Raw genomic sequence first — 23,536 nt, 5'->3', positions numbered from 1 at the left:
GTGAACGGGCTCAGGAAAGTCCTAAAAATCCTCACAAAAGGCACAGGAATGCCACAAAGCCAAAGGAGAAAGAAAGCAAGAAGATTTCAGTTAAGAGTTTCGTAAGGGTCTTGGGTTTTTGAGGAAAACAATCGATTTTACAGTGGAGGAGTGCAAAATAAATGCTAAGCTGCAATCATAGCAATAGATATTCTTTCCTGCATATCCCTGCTCCCTTCAGTAAAGGTACTTGGTCATTTAGAGGCTTGCTTGACAGTAACTGAGAAGAATGAGTTCATGAAGAAATGTATTCTTGCCTGTTGAGCAGTGAAGTTGTTCAGCCTTCAGACATGCAGGATAAGAATTAGTCACCTGTTGGCTTCAGGGCCTGACAGAGTAACCAGGAGATTGTAAACATAAAGGAAAACCATAGGAGCTTGGGTTTGAGCTTGTCATAGTTAATCTGTGGTCTGCATACTTTGGACCTGACAATAGAGTTTCCATATGCTTTTGTATAAGTTGTGGTATCCTTACCAAGTAGTTCTGTGAAAATATATTACTCTCCATTTGTTAATAAGAAATATTTTGTGTATGTTGTTAGAAGTGCCTAGTGGTGGCACACATAACATGTTTGGATTTTTTTTTCCTTCCTTCAAAATTTGTTCTGCAAATAGCTACAAGCTTATGAAAATTTAAGGAGCAGACCCTGGTTTTGTGGCATGAACACTATAAATTAATCTTTCCTAATGTACTCTGGACAGAATCAGCACCGTGCAACTCCGACTTTGTGCAGGCTTTGTGTGTTCTGATGTGCCTTTGCCATGATCCAGCTGGAGTAACACTGATTTTATAGCTGGATGTTTTTTCAAGCCCCTGTTGGTAAAGGCTGCAGCAGAAGTGAGAGCTGATTGTGCTGTTCAGGAAACTGGGTGCAGTCATTTGGAGGGTGACAGAGAAAAATAGGGTTGTATTGATTAGATTTATTTTTAAAAAACAAACCAGAATAATATTCCTGTTTTTAGGATAATTGAAGGTATTACTTAACTATTTAATTCTATAGAACTATTTAATTCTTAGCCCCCCAGCAGGAGGCTAAGTATATTTTGCAGACAGAGAACACAATACATTTACAGCATTTTATGCATTAATGAAACTTATGTCTTTGTTAAAACATTATCAATCTTGCTAATGTTTGAATGAAAAACTGAGTGAGGTGAAATGACATGGATTATTTTGGTTTTTTCCACTTTCCTGTTTTCACCATGCAAGAACCAAATGTGTTTATTTTACTGGCAATATTAAAACAATCATATGATTCTGAGTAAGTCTTTTTGAGACTGTTTGCAAGTTTTTGCTCTTCTGCGTGTCTGTTTCCTCCCAGCTGGGGGCTGGCTGTTGTATGGAAAAGGCCAACCACGTCACGGAAAAGCCCTGACTCTGATCAGATGGGCTTAATATAAACCAGGTTTGCTGAGAAAGAATTAAAGAGGCAGCCCCAAAGCAGGAAAGGATTTACTTCGGCCGAGCAGCTCAGAGCACTCGCCGGGAGAGAAGGGCAGAGCTCACAAAGGACGTGGTTGCCTGGAGGAGCCTGGCAGAAGTAAGGCAGCCTTGGGTCAGACACAGGCTTTTCCTGGCACTGCTAGAGACCCAGACAGCTGGAACTGCAGGGTGGGGTATCAAAATCAGTTTCAACTTGGGACATAATTTGCGATATGGACTCGGTTTGGCTTTGTTTAATGAAGGATGATAGTTTGTTAGGGGTGAAATGATAAAGGGTTAATGTTTGCAACTGTTTAAGAGAGTGAATGTTTATGCTGGTTGCGAGTTTGGCTCTCTTGTTTGACTGAATCAGAGGTGGCTTTTCTCATCTGGGCTTTTCAGTGGAGGAACTGCAAAGAAAAATATGCCTCTTAAAATTCAGTTACAGTAAATATTTTTTTTTTGTCTGTGTAGCAGACTTTGATTGGTTCCTGGTTTCAGGTTGAGGTATATTTCTTGCTGGAAAAGTTACTGTGACTGGCACTATGCAAACCATCTAATTTGGCTGCTAGGTACTGCACATCACAGAGAAAATATTGTGTATGCAGCAAGAGGTTCAGATCATGTGTGCTTTTTCTGTATATTTCATCTATGTCCTGCTGTGCATTTATTCAAAGAAGTTTACAGACAGTTTTGTGAGAAGAACAGTTCTTTGTGAGAAGTTCAGTTGCTTGGCTGTACTTTCTTCTGTTCATCACCTATTATTCAGCTTTGAAAGTTTTTGGGTGCATTTTATCCAGAGTTATGCTCGTTACTAATATGGAAAAGAGAGCAGAGAAACATCAGATTTATTGCAAAAGCAAAATGTCTGAATAAGTGTCACTTTGGGAGCTGGAATGTGTTGAAGTAACTTTCCTAAAAATGGTAGCTGTTGGCCCCTGAGAATGACATCACTGTCCTCTGCCTCCAAGCAAGGCAAAATAGAGTTTGCTGAGTAAAATGTAATTAAGAGCCATGCTTAGATAAGAAGAGTAAACCTACTTAGCTGATTGTGCAGTAAGTGAAGTTGTTGATTTACTGTCTGTAAATTTATGAGCTTTCTCTCCCAGCTCTGCCTTCTGCGGTTGTTAGAATTTGTATCTCCTCAGAAAAGCCACTGGACTTGGCTGTGTACTCCTTACTACTAACCAAAAAGCCACTGCCTGAAGCAGTCATTCATTGTTTACCTGGATGTAGACAAGACCCCAGTCCAGCCCATCATAGCAAGACTAGCTTGCGTGTCTCTTCCCTCATATCAGGGTCGTCTAAGAGTGCAGTGACTGATGCCTTAAGTGCTTTCCCAAAACTTTTTGCCCTCAGCTAAGAGAACATGAAAGGTGCTGTACACCCAGCTGCACTGGGAGCTGAGGAAAACTGGGAGTGGTCCCTCTCTGCTGCCAGTTAGGCAAAAAAGGATGGGGACCAGTACCTGTGGGTGCTGCTGGTACTGTAGGCTGCCTTTCAGCCTGAATGCAGTTCCCATGTAGGAGAGCCCTGGTGAATGTTGCCCCTTCCTTCTCCTTCTAGGACACAGCAGTGCCTCTCCAGGGCTGGGCTGCACCTAGCAGATCCGTGAGCTTGTAAAGGCTAAATAAAGATAGGATTTAGGGTGTGAGGGTGGTATCATCCCTAGGAAAAAGCCTCCGACTCACTAACCAGAAATGTTTCTTCGTGTACCAGTAACTGCAAAAGAGTGCAGAAAGTCTAATAGTCTAGCTCTGGTATACTAGAGCCCTGCAGAAAAGCAGGACATGCTGTCTTTAAGTTAAGAAGAAGGCATCAGTGCATTTCTAAACGTTTTGTGGGTAATGCTTGTGATTTCCCTATTTTTCACTAGGGGTAAAAAATGACCCTCAACAACGTTACCATGCGTCGCACCCACAACAGCAGCCTGCAGCAGCAGCAGCAGCGATGGAGCATCCCTGCTGACGGGAAGAATCTGCTGGTCCAGAAAGACTCCAACGAGTACAACCCACAGAAGAGATACACCATCAGTCCTGATGAATACTACAGAAGGAGCTGGTCCTCAGAGTCATCAGACTCTGTCATCTCCTCGGAGTCTGGCAGCAATTGCTACCGGGTTGTGCTGATTGGGGAGCAGAGCGTAGGGAAGTCCTCGCTGGCCAACATCTTTGCAGGGGTGCACGACAGCATCGACAGTGACTGTGAGGTGCTGGGAGGTAGGTGTCTGTGTTTGTCCTAGGGGCTTTGTGTTTGCCTGCGGTCAGTAGTAATTGACACAGAAAATCAGAGAGGCCATTTAGTCAAAAACTGAGCTACAAACCATTTGGATCTGATCACCAGAATGGATCCAACACATGTATCTCACTTAAGAAAATGACAAAGCAAGATGAGTAAGATACATGCCAACCATGACTGAGAGTCTCTGAAAGAGAACAATTCAGGTTCTTATGATGCTTCATTTCAAAATACCTGTTGGAAGCTGCCTCATTGCTGCCTGTGATGATGCTACACAGAATGCTGGTTCAGCTGTCATGCTTGTTCAGCGTTTATGTCACCACTGTCTCTCTGGGGCTGACTTCAGCTTTCTGGGGAGAGAAAAATCCTGAAAGTCCTTGTGGTCTACAAGAAGCAAATACTAATAAGTAACATCTAATAACCCACTGCTGGGTTTTTAGGTGCTCCAAAATATTTGTCATTAGTGGCCATCTCAGCCATTCTGTATAAACTTAGAACCTCAGCACAGGCTGTATGGAGTTTGGATAAAGTGTATCTACTCCTCATTTCATGTTACTTCCACAACATGGATTTCTAGGGGAAAACCAGACAAAGGTCCTTCAGCAGTGTAGGAAAATTCCTATTGCCCACACAGGGGGAAAAGGCACAAGCTGTAAGGTTTCTCTGAAGCTTCCCCTTTTGCTGTTCTCTCCTGCTTTGTTTGGGATTACAAAGTGGTCTTTAATCCCAAAGATCAGATCACGCAGAAGGTGAAGCTGTGGTGCCAAGCCCTGACCTATACTATATGTGACTTTTACTTCAACAGAAATCCACTGTGGCTTTGAGGAGTCAGACACTGTCACTTTTGGAGGGCATGCGGGCTGCTGGCAGGTTTAGCTCATGAGCATTCAGGACCTTCCTCATCTCTCCCATATCCTCCTTCCCCTCTCCTGTCTGTGCTCCCTTGGTGTGGTGGTGCCAGTGCTATCACACAGAACTTTTGGGCTTCTCTTCCTGTCCTCAGTGGAGCACAGGCAGGATGGGTTCGTACCCAGGATTTCATACAGCCCAGCAGCAGGAAGGCTGGATCCACATTTTCCTGACTTGCTGTCACAGGCTGGGGGCACAGACCTCTGTGCCTTTTGGGGGACTTGAAATTCCCCATGGTGCAGTAATTCTGAGTAAATTATCCAGGTGTACCTTGTCCTCAGCTTCTACCACTGACTTTACCTGTAATCTCATTCCTCAGCCTCGAGTATCTCTGGTGAAACATTTCCTCATGCTGCACCAGTGGTATTACCATAGGACTCTTAAGCAAGCAGTCAGAAAATGCAGCTGATTTGCTTTGCACACCCTTGTCAGACAGCTTTCTTCTCTTCCACATGAAGCCATATGGTTTCCTCCTTCATTCATACTCCTGGCAATATTTCTTGGAGCGTAGCACTGACAGATTTTCAAGGCCACGTCTGCTGAGGGATTGGAAAACTTGCTGTTGTTTTATCTCTCCTTGTTCAGTGTCAACATCAAAATAAGCATGAGATGAACTAATTGCTCACTTTCAGTGTGTTTTGTATCTTACAGAAGTTCTTTCTGATTAACCAAGGTGCACGGCTGAATATGGCCATAATGTTTTTGAAGAGTAGGGTTCTGTGTTTTTAGCCTCTCCATGTGTAACAGAGTGGAGAATCAGCCCCTCTGGATGTTGTCCTCTGCTGAATATGGAGCTTGCTTCCTTTCAGCTGCTTGGTCCTTTGAAGAAGCTCTTCTCAAAATTTAAGCTTGTAAAGTGGAAATTTTATTACCTGAGAGGATGGTTTCAAGGCAGCCAGCTCACAGAGGGAATGCAGTGGCTTTTATGGACTGGTGAACACAACTCTCCTGCTATTGGGCCTGCAAGGAAAAATGCTCCTCTTGATTAGCTTTGCCTTTATCATCTCCTTATCTTAAGATGCACCAAGCCTGTCTCTTTTTTTTTTTTCTATTATTTTAAATGTTTAATATTTTGTTTTTCTGCATGGGTGTAGATTCCTGACTTTGAGGAAAGGCTCTGATTACCACTGAGGAGAAAGTTCACTCCATTAATGCTTGAGAGAAATGCTATGAGGCAAGGGTTAAGACACAGACCCATCTACAGGGATAGAGTTAGACTCCTTAAACACTGCCATGAGAGGGATGGTTTGCTCAGGAGCCCAAAGCCTGGCATTTTTTATTGAACAGCAGTGCAAGACTACAGATGAGTTCAAACCCCATACTGCTCATACAAATGTTCCCAGAATTGGGAGAAAGAAGGAAAATTAGTATGTGAAGAAGAAGCTAGACTGAGGTTTCACAGCAAGGCTTGATCCATGTTATAAGTGAGAACAGCCCACCCTCCCAGTCTAAGCAGAACTTTGTCTCATGGCATTTATAACCTAGATATGAATTTCTGTGGCCTCAGTACAAAATAGCAGAACTTTTGTGGTTTACTGATTCCACTGCTTTTTGACTTCAAAGATTATGTGGGAAACTGTGGAATGAGAGAGAACTACGATGCAGCAGAACATTCAGCCTCTCTAAAACTCAACAACTCTTGTCTCACAAAAGCTTTTCCTCATTGCTTTGTGGGCTGTTGGCTATATTGCTCTCAGCAGCAGTGACTGTTCACCCGTGAACTGTCCCTGCTAAAGTGAAAGCAAATATTTTCCATTACTCAGCCTCGCTGGACTCTGCTGCTCCCATGGGGCAAATGTTCAGTCTTTGGTTATTTCTTCCACTGGTTCTATTTTCTCTCTCCCACATAAGATAAAGAGAATATCAGCCAAAATAATGAACATCGCGTTTCCTGATCTTTCAGCCTCCTTCATATATCATGGAAAGTAAGATAACCAGTAAAGAACAGAGGGCAGGTTCAGTGCTGATAGAAATGGGGAAAGAGCTGAATGTGAGCCAGCATAAAACATGGCTCAATAACTGGAACTGTGAACAAATGATACATGTTTAACTATTTGTTTTTTATGATGTACAATATGTCATATAATATGTTTCCAACCTTTCTGGTTTTCTTTCTAGAAGACACGTATGAAAGAACCCTGATGGTGGATGGGGAAAGTGCGACCATTATCCTGATTGACATGTGGGATAATAAGGTACTTTAACTTGCTCTGGTCAAATGCCATAAGAATAGTGTATATAAATGACCAAAGTAGGTATGCTTTGGGAAGGAAAGTAGGTGTTTTCCACACTTCAGCGTTAGGGAAAATATGGTATTAAGCTCACGTCTACACCAAGCTAAGCATGCCTAACAGCCCTGCTGTATGAGCCTGAGAAGCTTGAGCCTTCTTTATTTTTTTAATGATAAAACAAAACATTCAAAGCATTTTTCAGACTGTGTTCATTCCAGACAAAATCCAGCACAATTAATTATTTGGGGCAAGTTTTACCCTCCTTTGTGGTGAAGTATTCATACCATCACCTCATTGGAATTACTTTTAGTATAATTGTGATTCAAACCATACCCATTACAGCTACATTAGGAATGTTTTTGGATTCTCTAATGTTATACCTTTTAAGTTAAATCTCTCTGGGAATAACAATATTTGACTGTTTTGTTTGAACAGCGTGAGGGAGAATGGATTCGAGAGCACTGCATGCAAGTGGGAGATGCATACTTGATTGTCTACTCCATCACAGACAGAGCGAGCTTCGAGAAGGCCTCTGAACTCCGAATACAGCTCCGCAGGGCACGCCAGAAAGAGGACATCCCCATCATTTTGGTTGGCAACAAAAGTGACCTTGTCAGGTGCCGGGAAGTTTCAGTGGCAGGTGAGAAAAATGATGAGGGTAAAACTGATGGAAACATTAAGGGACATCTAGTAGCTTTCGAACAAAATGTAGAGCTCTGGCTGAGGAAGTCTGCTGGCATCATGTTTGGCAATAAATGAGCAATAATCCAGCAGAGGATTGGAACAGAGGGCAGAGGACTGGGAAAGGTCCTTCAGCCTCTCTGTTACATGTCAGATAATTCCTTTTCTAAAATTAAGAAACAAAACAAAAGCAGCTTCAATTTCATGCCTGCCTCAGTCCCTTGTGTAGAGACTGCTGTGGCATTGGTAGCTAGAAACTCTTTGGGCTTCCAATATGTGCTTTTGCATATGGTCTTTAGCCCTCTTTATTCTGCTGCCAAAGATTATCTTTTCATTTAACCAGTTATCTGGCCTTCCAGATGAATTAAAATTCACTCTCATAAGTCATTTTGCTTGTCTGGGCAGGCACTGGGCATCTTTCAGGAGAGGTCTCCTTGTTGCCTTGCTTTGGGATGCTGAGAGTCCTCACTGCTGCATGCAAAAGAATAACCCACCTGTGTCACTCTCATAACACCCCCAAGCCCATAAACAGGAATAGAGAGACTGCTGGGAAAGCTGCTGTTGGCTCCCAAAATCTGTAGTCAGTAATATCTCTTCTTGGACAGTCTTTCATGAGACTTAGGTGGCACAGCATAACACACATTATTAATGCATTAGATTATCTCATTTTGGTCCATCAGAAACATAGCTTCTTCTGCTTGGTGTTTTCTTCTCTCTGCCTCCATTTGTCTTTTCTATTTCCCAATCAAATTAGGATTTTTTTTTCTACTGGGGATATGCACAGTTTCTCTGGCCTCTGTCACAGTTGCCCCAAGGGAAGGGTTTGAACTGAGGTAGCTCATGAGGAGCCAAAGGATGCTTATTTGCTGTCTCCTCCTCTGCCTCACTTGAAAAATCTTTTGAAATATGTCAGGTGCATTTTAGCCATCCTGGTCAAAGTACATGGCAAGACAGAAGACAGAATAAATTGGCTTATGTGTGACAGACAGCTGTCAATTTTATCTTAGGTTCACTCAATGAAGGATCAGAACTATGATTTCAGATACACCTTTAAAGCTGTAAGCATAGTTCTGCTTTTATTTAAGGATTTTCTACGTGCATCCATTCACACCAAAGCTGCTGCTGTCCCAAGACCTTGTTTGATACCCATGACTCAAGGAGGAGTCTGGGCTCTGCCTCCCACGGTGACATGAGCTGTGCTGTGGCTGGTGCTGTCATCACCCTTTAATGCAGAAGATGAGGGAGTCTGCATGTAAGGTGAGCAGGTGATTGGAGTCACTGCTGACCTCCCAGCCTCCGAGCTGGTCATCCCCAGATCTCTTGACAGCTGACAGGGACTGGGCTTTTCCCGGAGGGGATTCACCCCTCCTCTTTGGGAAAGGATTGTGACACAGAGCAGATGAATCATAGGCTAGCAGGCGGCATGAGGTGATTAAAGACTTATCCGTGCCTATTTTAGCCTTGAGGAATTCCCCCTGTGTCACTGCCCCCCCACACATGGCCACCTGCGGCTGCTTTGCCCCCCCCTCACTTGTGACAGTGTGTGACAGTGTGTGACACTGTGTGACACATCCACCTTGCAATTTTGCAGAGGGGAGAGCCTGTGCCGTGGTGTTTGACTGCAAATTCATCGAGACCTCTGCGGCCGTGCAGCACAACGTGAAGGAGCTCTTTGAGGGCATCGTGCGGCAAGTGCGGCTCCGGAGGGACAGCAAGGAAAAGAATGAGAAGAGGCTGGCGTACCAGAAACGGAGAGAGAGCATCCCCAAGAAAGCCAGGAGGTTTTGGGGAAAAATAGTTGCCAAGAACAACAAGAACATGGCCTTCAAACTCAAGTCTAAGTCTTGCCATGATCTATCGGTACTTTAAGAACGCTGGACCTTGCCAGAGCTTGTGGCATTTTGTGGACACTCTCTAATTATGTTGTGGGACAATCAATCAATCAATCAATCAATCTATATTAGATTGGGCTATCAAAGTGACTTAGGTTCACAGCTGTGATTGTGATGATACGTGCTGGCATATGAACAGCACAGTGCATGGAAATATCTCTCTTCCTTGTATTTTTTCAGTAGTTTTAAAAGAAAAGTGTAGACCAGAATGACTTGAAGTTATGCAGGGAAGCGTTCTGGAATATACTTGTTCTTCCTACTCTCACCTTTGGATAATAGCATAAGAACTTTGAGCCATCCTGATTTGAGAAGTGAATACTACACTCTTTTGCTTTCTCTCCTTGTTATTATTGTTTCTTTTTTTAAAAATGTGTAAAGAATTGAGGAACTGACTGGGGATTGGTCCTTTGCCAGTTGGCTGGTCAGGCTTGAGCACCCACAGCTGAGAAACCTGCATTTTTGTAGAATAGCAACCAAGACACTTGTTTTTTTGGTATTTTTTATTTTATTTCAAGGATTAGTTTCAATGAGTTTGAACATCTCTTACTTTGAAAATATTTAAAGGAAAAATCCTATATTCAAACAATTTTTCCTCTTATATTTTCATACTGTGAGACTGTTTAAAAATCATACTAAAATTAAAATTACTGTGCAAGTTGTATCAAAGTGCATCAAGTGTAGGATGCCAAACCTTTATAAATCACTTGAGCTTTTTTAAGAAACCACATGGACTTGTTTCATCCTGCCTTGGACTTTCTCTATGCCAGAGTTACGCTGATTTATTGTTGTGCAAAATAACAAGCATTTTAATGTTGAGGGGAGATGTATTTATTACCAAGTTTCTTAAAAGAATAATGTTAATTTTATTACTGTTTTCTATACAATATCTTTTTTTTCAGATATGCAAGTTTTTACTTACATGCCTTGTAATAAAATAAATAAAATATATGACTGCCTGTGAGCCTCAGCAGGAAATCCCTAAGAATGTTTTCAAGTTGGGAAAATATTTTGAATGCTGCACAAGATTGTTATATGACAAGTACAGCAAGGATTGCTTTCATCTCTGAACACAGGATACTTAGCAACTCAGAATCACAAAGCAAGAATCATCCACAGCCGCAGAGCTATGAGGCCATGGTAACCTTCATGAGAAATGGGCTTGTGGTGACAAAGACAAAAATAATTCATTCTTAAGAAAGGTATTTGGCCCTCTCTCTGAAAATATTTTAGAAATTTAAATGAGTACCTTTACCCCAGTTTTAGAGGCGACAAAGTGAAATGCTGTATTCTGGGATAGCGAGCAAGTAGCTGCCATGGTGTTCCCTAACTCAATTAATGTGGCGTATTATTGTATTATTTTCCTCCAGACTTTGCTGGTTTTTGTGGGCACATGACAGAGAGTTCGAGGTAGAGGCACAGTCATTGCATTTTTCCCACAGATGGCTCAGAAAAGCCAACTCTGCAGCCTAGCAGCTCATCTTCCTTGAGTATGAAGGCAGCAAAATGAAACACTAATTAGGTGTGAATTGGCTTCTCCATCTCCAGCTTCACAGCTCTCATGCAGCAAATGCTCTGGAAAGGAGGGAGCTTGCTGAATGTTTGCCCAAAACTGCCTCTGCTGAGGGGATGAATTTAGCAGTTCTCTAAGGGTAAAACATGATGGATGACTTTGTGCTTGTGCAGTCTTCAGAACTCTCTGGAAGGGAATTCCTGATGTAGAATAAACGGCCGGCGAGAACAGAAAACAACAGTTTGAAAGGAGCACAGACAAGACCCTTGCTGCTGGATTTGAATGAGCTCTCTGGAGCTGTCAGCATGCAACTTCAGCTCAAGCCAGAGCAATCTTGACAATGGTACTCACTCTGGTATCAGTTTTCAGAACTTTTAAACTCTCAGAACCTTTTCCCCTTTCAAGAATAGAAGTAAAATCTTGTAAATGAATCAAATTTTTACATCAATTTTAAAGAACTGAAAGTATAGCTGAACACGTCCAGCACATTTCCTCAGTCTAGCTCTGGATCCAACAAATCTACACCAAGTAGGTTTTGAAGATACACAAAGTGTCCATGTTGATCAGACAGCCTTTAAGAGGTAGGAGCTATCCATGCTCACAATATCCTTTTTGTGCACAGATGTTATCATAAAAATTTGGTGTTAACTAGTAACTTTACACTGACTCTCTCATCACCTCTTGTGCCTTTCCAGGAGATCAACATTTCCCTCTAAAACATATTGATTTTTAAAAAGAAATAAACAGTGTGGTAGGCCCATTCCTCAGACATGCCACAGGCTGCCACAAAGAGCTGTGTACTGGTCATGTATAACATGCCCCAACACCATGTTTTTCCCATGGCAGGGGAAACAGACATTGCTGCAAGTCTGTCTTCTGGTGCTGCTTCTGGACCAGGGCTGATCCCTCTGAACAGCACAGCACTGCCTCTGGACACAAATCATTTAAAGAGCTACATCCACCTTGCATGTTAAAGTCAACATCTTGCTGACCCTCCTGGTCTACCCTGCAGGCTCCTGGCTTGCCCTGACTTCTCAGAAAGAGCAGGGAGGAAGCTGTGGGGTGAAAATCCACCAGCAAAAACATTCCCTCCATGGTGCTGTTGCTTCAGTTTGCTCAGAAGCTGTCAGGGTGTGTTAATGTCTGACCTCTGAATGTGGAATGAGAGGGATGGTGCTGAGGATCTACACTCTGCACATTTCTTGTTTTGGATGAGCTCTAGCTCGTTCCTGGTCCTATGGGCCAAATGCCCACTTGGGACTCCAATGCTCAAGGTGCATGCCAGAAGGGCATTGCCATTTTCACCTGGGAGTGCCCCTGCTCATCTGCTGTGTGCTTTGTGTCTCCAGTGAGCTGTGGACACACAGAGCCAGGGCTTCCTTCTGCAGCTTATAAGATGAATCTGAGTCACCATTGTAGCTTATCTCTCCAGATGTCAAATACATTCTGCTTACTATATATAACATCTAGTGTACCTGGAATGACTAATTAATAGTAATTTAATCTGAAATGCTGGCATTTCAGACTCTTAATATCCACAATCCCTCTGTTCATCTCAGATGTGAGCATCCCAAACCACCAAACGGATCAATCAGCAATTCTAATCACTGCTCTGGCTATTTACTCAGTCAGGGCTACAATGACAGATCCTAATGTGATAATTACAATGTCTGCCTCAGAGATCTGGCAGTGGCAGTGGAATACGTGAGTCACAGCAGTGAGCACACCAAGGCCAAAATGGCAAAACTGTAACAGAGTCCAAATAAAATAAAATAAATACAGAAAAAGAAAAAAGCTAAGAACACAAGGAATGCCAATTATAGTGTAATAGCTGTTATAAAAAGCTCTTTTTAGGAAGACAGACCAGATCAACAAGAGGAATTAGGGAGTATGCCCGGCATTAATTTAATCGTGACAGATTAAATGCAAGAAGAAAGGTTTATTTATGCTTTGGGACAAAACTACGCTAAGAAATTATTCATTACTTTGGCTCTATGGACATTCACAAGGTTCTACGTGTGTTCAGTTTATTGATAAAATTTAGCCAAGTAAAAGAAAGACATTATCAATAAAATCAATGGAAGCACTGTGGATTTAACCCTCACACATGCAGACGTCATGGGAAGCAGGACCTCCTCTCTCAGTGACCACATCAAACAGGGGCTGGCAATATTTCCATGTTTATCCTCTGTGATCACCTAGGTAAGATCATCAAAGGCTTTTTGCCAAAAGACACTGAAATTCAGTGTACCAATTACTTGTGGTTTTAGCAATTGCTCTGCCAGAGATTCCTTGCTGTCAGCCAGTGAGGACAATGCAGCCCCACATGAGAGCAGCCTCGTCCTGTGTGGCTCACGCCAGCTCTGTCTCATCACCTGGTTAATAATTTGCTAAGAAACTGATTAGGGTAACACTGTTCCTGCAGGTTTTGAAGGTTATGCCTGAGTAATTTGAAAACCAAATTATTTTCTAGGTGGTAGCTGTGTCTGTCTATTTATGCTTTCTATGCTGAACAGCAAGTTTGTACAAGTGCTCTGACATCAAGAAGACATCGTATTTCAGATATTTCTGCATGGTGTGCAGAAGGCAGAGACTCTGCTTGTGAGCACCCAAAACCCTCCACTTAGCAAGGCAGATGTTGCCTGGAGCTGGTGTGCTCTATGAGCTGACAAAAGAAAGGGAGGTAGAAATTTTTAATGGGAAACTTCAGAATATCACATGGATACTCTGACTGATGTCTGACTGTGGCAGTACCACATACAGGGAGTGGAGTTTGTGCCCCCCTGACTGCCTTCATGGGTGCAGCCATCCCTGGGATGCCACATCTCCCACTGGACCTAGCATTGCCCATCTGAGGGAAGCTGATCAGGCTGGGGACCTGAGGGCACTGGGCAGGCAGCACTCCCAGGGTGAAGAGGACAACGACCACCTCTCTGGGGAAGGGACCTCCAGCTCTGCCAAGTTTTCTCCCATTTCACTGAATTGCCCAGTGGTTTAATTTCCCTTGAACTTGGAATGGGCCTAACTGTATTTTGACATATCCAGGATCCAGATTTTGTGCCTGCCTGTGGCTTAACTAACATGTGTGTATTTTTCACAGCTTTGCTCTGAAGGTGTTCAGGATGTATTTCCTCTCTAAAAAATACTGAATCACTGAGTGATGACTAGTAGGAAGTTCTCAAGCTTTGCCACCACAGTATCCTTTTAGTTGCTTTTCAGCTATATTTTCAGTTTTCTGCATGTTAAGTCTTTCCTCCTCCTCTAGTTGCAATCTTTCCACTGTTTCTCAACCTGATCCGTTCACAAGTGAATCACTGGAGCTAGGATGCTCCCCTAGCATCCATAGCAGCAGCACTTTTGTTACCAGTCATACTTGGGAACCATCCAGCTACACCAGTGTATGCCTGAAATCCTTGGGCACTTGGACTTTCCCTGGTGAAGCTCCTGTAGAATCTGTGCCGTGGCTTCATGTTGTGTCCAGCTGATGAAGCCCTGGAAATGTAAAAATCAATCAATCAATCAATCAATCAATAAATAAACACTTTGGCAGGAGCATGCTGGGTTCCTGTCCATGTCCCAGATACTCTTTAGGCTGTTAAGAAAGAAAGTATGGAAAGAGCTTGTAGTAAATAAGCCTGTGGGTTAGATATGTGATGAAATAAATATGCCCCCCCTCACATCCCAAGTGTTTTACCCATACAGAACACTCTCCTCTGATATTGTTGGCAAAGCAAATTGATATTCTTTGGTTTGTGAGCTTAAGACTGTCCCTGTTTGGCTGCAGGACACAACTTCTCTATTCCTCATGGAACAAAGCTTGTCTTCATAAGGATTCTTAGATCAAAGCCTTCTTGCAGTTAGAAATCTTATATGGAAAACTGAAAAGTGGTGGCAATGTGGAAAAGAGCATCTCTGTCAACCCTGTCAGTGTTTAGGATTGCATTATACAAGGAGCACTGCCACTAGTCCTGCCAGATGTTTGCTCAAGCAAGTCGTCCAGCTGATGTCACCCACACTAGTGGTGTTTTGAGGACTAGACAGTATCCTTTTTATTGAATCAAATAAGGACAAAGTGCTAAATAAGGATCTGTTGTTTTGTTTGTGGGTAAGAAGTTATGTCATTTTCCCTCATGAAAAGGAAATGGTGTCATTTGGGCTATCTGATACTTTCTTTAAGATGTGCTCTTATCTCCTATGAGTGGCACCCAAACGTGGGAAGTGTTCTGCACTTTGGCACACACTGAAACAAGATACTGTGTAGAGACTAAATACAGACTTTTCTCCAAACTGTTTAGAGCTGGAGGCATGTTGGATAGAGAAGAATCAAATTTATGTGCAAATATAATTTTCCATTCCATTTGTACAGGGAACTTTTTCTGTAACTTGCAGCCCAGATTGCTGAAAGCCATTAAAAATTACTACAACCCATGAAAGCATGTAGACCCACTAGTCAACTAACATTTCCATTGTAAAAGTAACTTTATGCATAGAATGCAGTTAAGAAGAGGCTTCTCTAAGCTCACAGAGACCTCAGGATTAAGGATGACACCCTAATTTTTTTCATAGAATCATGCAATGGTTTTGGTTGGAAAAGACTTTTAAAATCATTGAATACATCTGTTAATACAGCATTGCCAAGTCCACCACTAAACTATGTCCCGAAACACCACTACTACACATCTTTTAAATAGATCAGGGTTGGTGAGTTCACCACTTCCCTGGGAAGCCTACTCTAGCACCTGGAGACCCTTTCAGTGAAGAATTTTTTTCTAATATCCAATTTAAATCACCCCTGGCACAACTTGAGGTTGTTTCCTCTACTTCTGTCACTTGTTACTTGGGAGAAGAGACCAACCCCCATCTCGCTCCTTTCGGGTAGTTGTAGAGAGCAATAAGATCTTCCCTCAGCCTCCTTTTCTCCAGGTTGAACAACTCCAGTTCCCTCAGACTCTCCTCATAAAAGTTGTGCTCTAGATTTTTACCAGCTTTGTTGTCCTTCTCTGGACAAGTTTCAGCTCCTCAATGTTCTTCTTGTCTTGAGGAGCCCAAAACTGAACACACTACTTGAGGTGTAGCCTCACCAGTGCCAAGTATGGGAGCACAATTTCCTCCCTAGTTCTGCTGGCCATGCTATTTCTGATACAGGCCAGGATGCTGTTAGCCTTCTTGATCCCTTCCTTGGCTCCAGATCTGATTAGAGCCAGGCTTCTTAAAAGCACATATCTCAGTTTGCCCTCTGCATGTTGAGAGCAGTACTGCTTCAACCAAAAGTGGCTGAGATATCACTTTGAATGCCTTTGCAGGTCTCAATGGAGCTCACTGCATTTTGGGAGGTGCAGGGAGCAGAAGGTGAGCTCCAGTCTGTGGGCAGCACAGTACATCTGCTCCCTGCGAATATGAGGATGATAAGAAACATGGGCTCTGCCTTGAGGCTGAGGACTTACAGGCCTGCCAGCTGGGAGAAGTCCAGGCAAAACTTAGTCATGGTCCAGCTCCACATCTTGAAGGACACTTCAGTAGTTCCTACCTGCAGTATTTCATCAGCATGATGATTGGGAATTTCTGTTTAAATAGAAGAGAGAAATAACCAGAGCATTTTAAATTCACAAAATGATTTAAACACTTGCCTCTGGAAGGCTGGAGTTGCTACCAGTACTACAGGGACTGTGCAGAACACCTCCCACTGGCTCAGGTTGCTCAGAGCCCTGTCCAGCCTGGCCTTAAAAACTTCCAGGGATGGGGCTTCCACTACCTCTCTGGGCAACCTGTGCCAGTGTCTCACCACACTCATGGTGAAGAACTTCTTCCTAACATTCAATCTAAACCTACCCTCCTCTAGTTTGAATCCATTCCCCCCAGTCCTATCACTACCTGACATCCTAAAATTTAGTCCCTCACCAGCTTTCTCGTAGGCTCCTTCAGATACTGGAAGGCTACAATAAGGTCACCTTGGAGCCTTCTCCTCTCCAGACTGAATAACCCCAACTTTCTCAGTCTGTCCTCATAGGAGAGGTGCTCCAGCACTCTGATCATCTTTATGGCCCTTCTCTGGACATGCTCCAGCACTTCCACGTCCCTCCTGTAAAAGGGACTCCAGAACTGGAAGTAGGGTCTCATGAGAGCAGAGTAGATGGGGAGAATCACCTCCCTTGAGCTGCTGGCCACACTTCTCATCATGCAGCCAAAGTCCCAGTTAGCTTTCTGGGCTGCAAGTGTACACTGATGGCTCATGTTGAACTGAAGTGATTGTAGCTATCCTCAGCAAAGTCTTTGCCAAAGCTTACTGAAATACAAAGAAACCTTGCTAATTAAAAAAATTAGTTTATCTTGATGGCAGGCCAGTGTGTGTAAGGTACATAGATAGGTAATGCTGAGACTTTGACCTTGTACTACAAGATTAAAAAATTCCTCAGAAGCCACAGAACCTGCGTGCAATATGTATTTAAAGCAGTTACAAAAATATTAACCATATTTACAGAAATAAAAGGCCACAATCAGCTATTGACACGTATGCTGAAGTCTGTACTAAGTGTAGCTAAAGGAAACAAAACAATTTTAATTCTAATTAAGAAAAAGCCCCTGGTGTTTCTAATGTGACTTTTCACAGATCTACAAGGATTTTAGCACAGCAGGAGCTTCCCTGCACAGCACCTCAGAAAATTCCCTGGAATACCACATACTGCTGTCCCCTTGTTCTGCCCATGGAGGTCCTGCCATCCCTGGCTGTGCAAATAGCACTGATGCTGTTCACTTCATGTGGCTTCTCTCTGCCCTGTGATTTTTGCTGTTTTGCAACCAGACTTTACATCAGAAGTGATCAGCAACACAGACGTAGCCCTCAGAGGTGCTGCCCATCTACCACCCACTGCTCTGACCACAGCCCCTGGGATCTCACAGTTGAGCTGGAGCTGACCCCACCACTCCACAGCTGCTCTGCCAGGAGGCCAAATACAACTAAAAACCATAGGATCCTGCTCAAAGTGGCAAGCAGGGACCTTGAGGGGCATGTGAGAACTACTGCTCTCCTTGGAAAGACAAAAAAAGACTGAGCCAGTGACCTCTTGGATTTGAATACTCCTAAGCCAATATAATTAAAGCCCTTAGGAATGCTGCATTTTCTTTCCTTTTCTTTGTTTATTTTTTGTCTTTTTTCACCTTCCTCTTGCAAGTCTTTCATTTCAAAGCACATAGGAATGAGGGTTGGGTGGGGCTTGGAACCATAATGCAGCCAGCCAGAAAGTTTCCTTTCTGCCTATAAGGATAGTCAGGCAATGGCAGGAGCAAGAGAAAATTTTTAAACTGGTAGCAGTGCACAGGACCAACAACTGACTCAGAAGTGGTGAGATGGCAGCTGCAGATGAAGGGGGGAACAGGCTTGCTCTGTGCAAGACTCCTGCTTAGCTCAGCTGTGCTGGCTTCTGAGGGTGACAGCTGTGCCCAGGTTGTCACCAGTAGAACTTTCCCCACATGTTCCTCCTGGAAGACCTTCTGGGGGCACACAGGATGATCACAGCTCTTTTTCTCATAACTAAATTATTTTTCTCATAAAATAATGTACTCATTTTTCACCCAGAAGGTTTGTATCTCCTCTTGAGCAGCTTCACTCTTCCAACAAAAAGCCCACTGTGTGCTTTGTGGCACTGGCCAGGAGAACTTTCCTAGGGATCAGCTGGATTCCAGCTTTCAGTAAAGAGTAGAAACCACCCTAAAAGCAAGTTTTGATTGCATTTATCATCTGCATCTTCTGCAGATCCTCACACAGTAGTCACAAGTTGTCTAAGTAGAGAAGCAAAAGACACCTACAGAAATCCCTAATGGCATGAAAATATTCCTGGGAGACCTCTAATAAAATCTTTGATAAATTATTTTTTTTTACATTCGGTAAAAAATTAGTAACAAAATTTATAACAGTACTAAGGATACATGGAACTGTGTTAAAGGTACAAAGTAAAGTGTTTATTCTAGCCATAAAAGAGATAAAGAACTAATGTTTAAAAAAAGTAAAGAATGTATGCATTTATATATTATATGGATAAAATCTTTTTTATAAGAGGCAATACTTGCACGTTTTTTAAATAGAACTTACTTAACATTAATGTAACATCCCCTTCCTTGTGTCCTTCACAGCCTTTCTACTATGTTAAATATTGGTGCTTAATCAACAAACTTTTTTCCTTTCTCCAAATAAGCTAGAAAATATCTACATTAAAAAATACACACGACTTCCATAGTAGCTAGAAATTAAAAGCAAAGTAAAAAATGCCAAAGTAAAGCCACCAAAATTGACATTTATTCTTAGAATACAGTAGAAAGTCTGCAAATGTGGCATATCTAAAACTGGGTTATAAGCAGCAAAAAAAAAAACCAAACCAAACCCCACAACAAAAAAATAAGGAAAATAAATTTGCTTCTGTTGTGCTCACTAAATTTAATTTAATAAAAACTTGCAGTGACATGAAGCTATCAACTGCATGAGTATTTAATAGCTTGTAGGATTTAGCTATAAAAATCCTGATGTTTTTATACTATATACACATGCAAGTCCAGCTTTTAATTTTACCTGGAAGACTATATCATTGTCAAAACCTGGTACTTCTCTCATGCCTGCTTTTAAAAATAACTGAAACAGCAAACACAATAAAAGCCTTAATTCTTTGTGAGTTAAAGTGTTATTGGAAGCAAAAGGACTCTTACTTAATGGGGATTAAGAAAATAATCAGTGAATCAAAGAATCATGGAGCAGTTTGGAAGAAACTTTAAAGATCATCCAGACCCAGACTCCCTGCATGGGCAGGGATACCTCCCACCAGACCAGGTTGCCCAAGCCCCCATCCAACCTGGCCTTGAACACTTCCAGGGAGGGGGCAACCACAGCTTCCCTGGGCAACCTGTGCCAGTGTCTCACCACCCTCACACTAATGAATTTCTTCATAATGCCCAGTCTAAATCTACCTTCTTTCAGTTTGAAACTGCCCCTCCTCTAATGGGAGGAACAAAACTTATTTGTTTTATATATTAACTCAAAATTCAAGCTTTGTAATAATTTATAAATTATTATTTATAAACTTATATATTTAAAGTAAATATAATACACTTTTTGCTAAAAAAAGTGTTTAAAATAATAGTATAATTTAAAAGAGAATTAATAAAAATGTCAATTCTGACAAAGGTGATGTTTCCTCCAAAGGATGAAATGATTTTGCCTTTGCTGCCCACTTCACTGGAAATCTCTAACTTCACAGCAGAGCAAAGGAAAGATGGGTAAATGTCTTGGTGTAAAATGCTGCACAGTGTTGTAAATGAAGTTGTCTTGGCCAGAAGATTCCAGACTTTGAATTTAAAGCAGCTGAGGCTTAAGGGTATTCCCTCACTCTGGTGCAGCTGGCCATGGGGAGGAGTGGGCACAGCAGCATCCACCTGGGAGCACCTGTGTGCTGTGTTGGCTACTGAGCACCTGCCCCCTAAACCATTGCCACAAGAGTAAAAGAAACAGACACACCTCCTGAACAGCTTTTCTCAGTTTCTAAATATGAAAAGTTAAAAAAAAAAAGACTCTTTTGCACAAGTAATGCAGCACCGTAACCAAAAGATGCAAATAGATTAAGGCTAAAAGAAATTAATCAAAAACCTACCTAAGGCAGAAGTCTGAACACTGACCTAAAATTTAAAATGTTGCCAAAATAATTAAGAATTTAGTTAAACATGTTTAGGGCAACAAAGGACAAAAAAACCCCCCCTCAATTCTATCAATACCCCCTAACCATTTACCACAAAGAGCAGCACCCTGTCCTCATCCCATCTCTCCTCTCTGTCAATAGACTTCATGAACATGGAAGGTGCTGGAGGTGAATAGCTTCTATTTATACATTCACTGCTTGTGATGCTGCTTAGCTTTCTAGCAGAATTAATAAAAAAATTACTACCAGGACTACTGTTTCATAAGTATAACTCAGAGTCCTTACACTGATGACAGCCTCCTCATCCTTTATACTAGTTAAAGATAGGAGCTAAATATCTTTGAAGATAGGAGCTCAATATCTCTGTAGCTACAAAGAGCATACTAATTAATTCGAAGAACACAAAGAAAGTTTAGACAAAGCTATATTTCTGTTTTCTCAGCACACTGTTGAAAAAATTGTATTTTTTGTTTGATAGCTTCTACAGTTCAGTGAATGTGTGGGAAGTTCCCTTTTGTTAAAAAAAAAAAATCTATTCTTCATAACTATAAAGAAATATTATGAGTCACACAGCAAAAGGTGAAAAAAAAGACATTAATTCATGTTGTTCTTATGAAGAACTTTTTAAGCCCTTGTATTTTGGGGCTTGAATTATAGTTTTTCAATTCCTGGAATTGGCAGTGGCACTACTTTTGTGAAAAGAAGATAATTTTTCTTACAGAGTTCTTTTAGAATTGGATTAATCCATGCCTTCAAAACTCTTGGAACTCCCATAATGCCTTATCTAAATGTAACTTTGACATTAGTCAAACTTCTGGGTCCACTCAGTACTTACAGAAAACCCATTAAAACCAAGAAGTTTAGGCACGCTCTTTCTCAGCAAGTTGGGTTTTGTTTTATAGAAATGCTACTGAAGCATAGTTGTCTCCCTTTGGACTGGGAGGAGAATCCACCCATGGCAGGGAGCTTGCTGGGTGCCAGGCAACTGTTTGCTCAGCCCTGCCCTGCTGTACCTGTGCTGGGGATATGTTCAGGAAAACAGCTATGGAAAGGAAATGCAAGCCTGAAAGATTAGAGGAGCTGCTGTGACCCAGCTCTGCCGATTGCTGCAGCTCACTGGAGTCTTGGAGTAAAAGGAAATGGCTTTGAGCTTCTGTTTGTTAGTTAAACTTTGTGTTAACCTTGTGTTTGGGCTCCTGAGGAGTGAGTCTGCCCCGTGTTATTGCTGTCTTTAACCATGAAATTCATCCTTGAATGCATAGCATTTTGTTTCAGCTTTGCTGGTCTCTGCAGTCTAGGATGGATGTTGGTTCTGCTGCATCTCTGCTCACAGGCACCAGCTCAGCTTCTGGCTGCACTGACACTGAGGTGCAAAAAGGCACAGGTAGCCCTCAGTTGACAAACTGATCCTACAAACAACCCTTTTAACTTGAAATGTCATGAGACCAATACTAGTGTGAGACTTTAAGGTGTGAGATGAGGGGGGGGCATTAAGTCCTGCAGTTTCCATTAATGTCAAGCAAACAGGGGTATATGTTCAAGGAGGCATTTCCATTTAAGTCTCAAATCATTCAGGGAAAGAGCTAAAATGGCTGCACTGCAGTCTATGGAACTACAGAAGAAACGTACATGCACTGACAGCCCAATACCACAGCTATTTAGTCACAGGAATTGTCCCTTGAGGTCCCAGCTTGTGTATGGTGTGCCAAAGAAAGCTGATTATCCACTGCTGGCAAAGGTTAAAATGATGTGGTATTTCTGACCTTTTCTATTCTAAGCACAGGAATTAGTACTTTAAATAATGTTCATCGGGGTGTATGCAACACAAAATGTACACAGTCCTCTCTTGCAGACCATAGGCCTTATCTTCTAATGGCTCATTCATGTCACCAGGTCTTGATCTCCAAAGGAGGTAATTGAAACAAATGAGATTATTTATGTTCAGCTTGGCCTCTAATGAATGTAAAATTCCTTCCAAAACATAAAATTCAGTCTCATCATCAATGCAGGTTAATGATGTGAGCCATAGAAATTTCCATAGAACTTTCCATTAGCAAATTTGCAGATGACAGTAAGTTGGGGGGCAGCTGGAAGGCAGGAGGGCTCTGCAGAGGGACCTGGACAGACTGGAGAGTTGGGCTGATTCCAGTGGGATGAGGTTCAACATGGCCAAGTGCCAGGTCCTGCACTTTGGCCACAACAACCCCATGGGGAGCTCCAGGCTGGGCACAGAGTGGCTGAGAGCAGCCAGGCAGAAAGGGACCTGGGAGTCTGGATTGACAGGAAGCTGAACATGAACATGAGCCAGCAGTATGCCCAGGTGGCCAAGAAGGCCAATGGCATCCTGGCCTGCATCAGGAACAGTGTGGCCAGCAGGTCCAAGGAAGTGATTCTGCCCCTGTACTCAGCTCTGGTGAGGCCACACCTCGAGTACTGTGTCCAGTTCTGGGCCCCTCAGTTCAGGAAGGAGATTGAGGTGCTGGAGCAGGGAGAAGAGCAAGGAGGCTGTGAAGGGATCCAGCACAAGTCCTGTGAGGAAGGGCTGAGGGAGCTGGGGGTGTTCAATCTGGAGAAGAGGAGGCTCAGGGGAGACCTCATCACTCTCTACAACTCCCTGAAAGGAGGGTGTAGCTAGGGGTGGGTTGGTCTCTTCTCCCAGGCAGCTCTCAGTAAGACAAGAGGGCATGGACTTTAGCTCTGCCAGGGGAGTTTTAGGTTGGATATTAGGAAAAAAAATCTTTACAGAGAGGGTGATCAGACACTGGAATGGGCTGCCCAGGAAGGTGGTGGATTCTCTGTCCCTGGAGGGTTTTAAGGACTGAATGTGGCACTCAGTGCCATGGTCTGGGAACCACAGAGGGAGTGGATCAAGGGCTGGACTTGATGATCTCAGAGGTCCTTTCTGATCTGGATGATTCTGTGATTCTGTGAAAAGAA

At 42.6% G+C, this 23,536-nt stretch overlaps 1 protein-coding gene across 3 annotated transcripts; it reads left to right on the top strand.

Annotated features, from left to right (window-relative positions):
- Positions 1-1,474: 1,474 nt before the first annotated feature.
- Positions 1,475-10,350, top strand: GEM (GTP binding protein overexpressed in skeletal muscle). 3 transcript variants are annotated; one of them, XM_030446384.1, is made up of 5 exons: positions 1,475-1,579; positions 3,338-3,680; positions 6,730-6,803; positions 7,275-7,479; positions 9,112-10,350. In XM_030446384.1, the coding sequence occupies exons 2-5, from the start codon at positions 3,347-3,349 to the stop codon at positions 9,387-9,389; spliced, it is 891 nt and encodes a 296-aa protein (XP_030302244.1). In that variant the 5' UTR covers positions 1,475-1,579; positions 3,338-3,346; the 3' UTR covers positions 9,390-10,350. The 3 variants fall into 3 exon arrangements, with proteins under 3 accessions (XP_030302244.1, XP_008500662.1, XP_030302243.1); XM_008502440.2 differs by having other exon boundaries at positions 6,727-6,803; XM_030446383.1 differs by having other exon boundaries at positions 1,568-1,650; positions 6,727-6,803.
- The last annotated feature ends 13,186 nt before the right edge of the window (positions 10,351-23,536 follow it).

Source organism: Calypte anna, chromosome 2 (genome assembly GCF_003957555.1).
Source record: "Calypte anna isolate BGI_N300 chromosome 2, bCalAnn1_v1.p, whole genome shotgun sequence".
NCBI lineage: Eukaryota > Metazoa > Chordata > Aves > Apodiformes > Trochilidae > Calypte > Calypte anna.
Note: the sequence above shows the minus strand (reverse complement) of the source record. Positions and strands in the feature narration are given on the sequence as shown.

What these genes read in the sequence shown, in the direction of transcription:
- GEM (XM_008502440.2), top strand. Translation starts at nt 3,347, where the DNA reads ATGACCCTCAACAACGTTACCATGCGTCGCACCCACAACAGCAGCCTG. An exon ending in TGACTGTGAGGTGCTGGGAG is followed by an intron (nt 3,681 to 6,726) that starts GTAGGTGTCTGT and finishes TTTTCTTTCTAG; the next exon opens with AAGACACGTATGAAAGAACC. An exon ending in CCGGGAAGTTTCAGTGGCAG is followed by an intron (nt 7,480 to 9,111) that starts GTGAGAAAAATG and finishes GCAATTTTGCAG; the next exon opens with AGGGGAGAGCCTGTGCCGTG.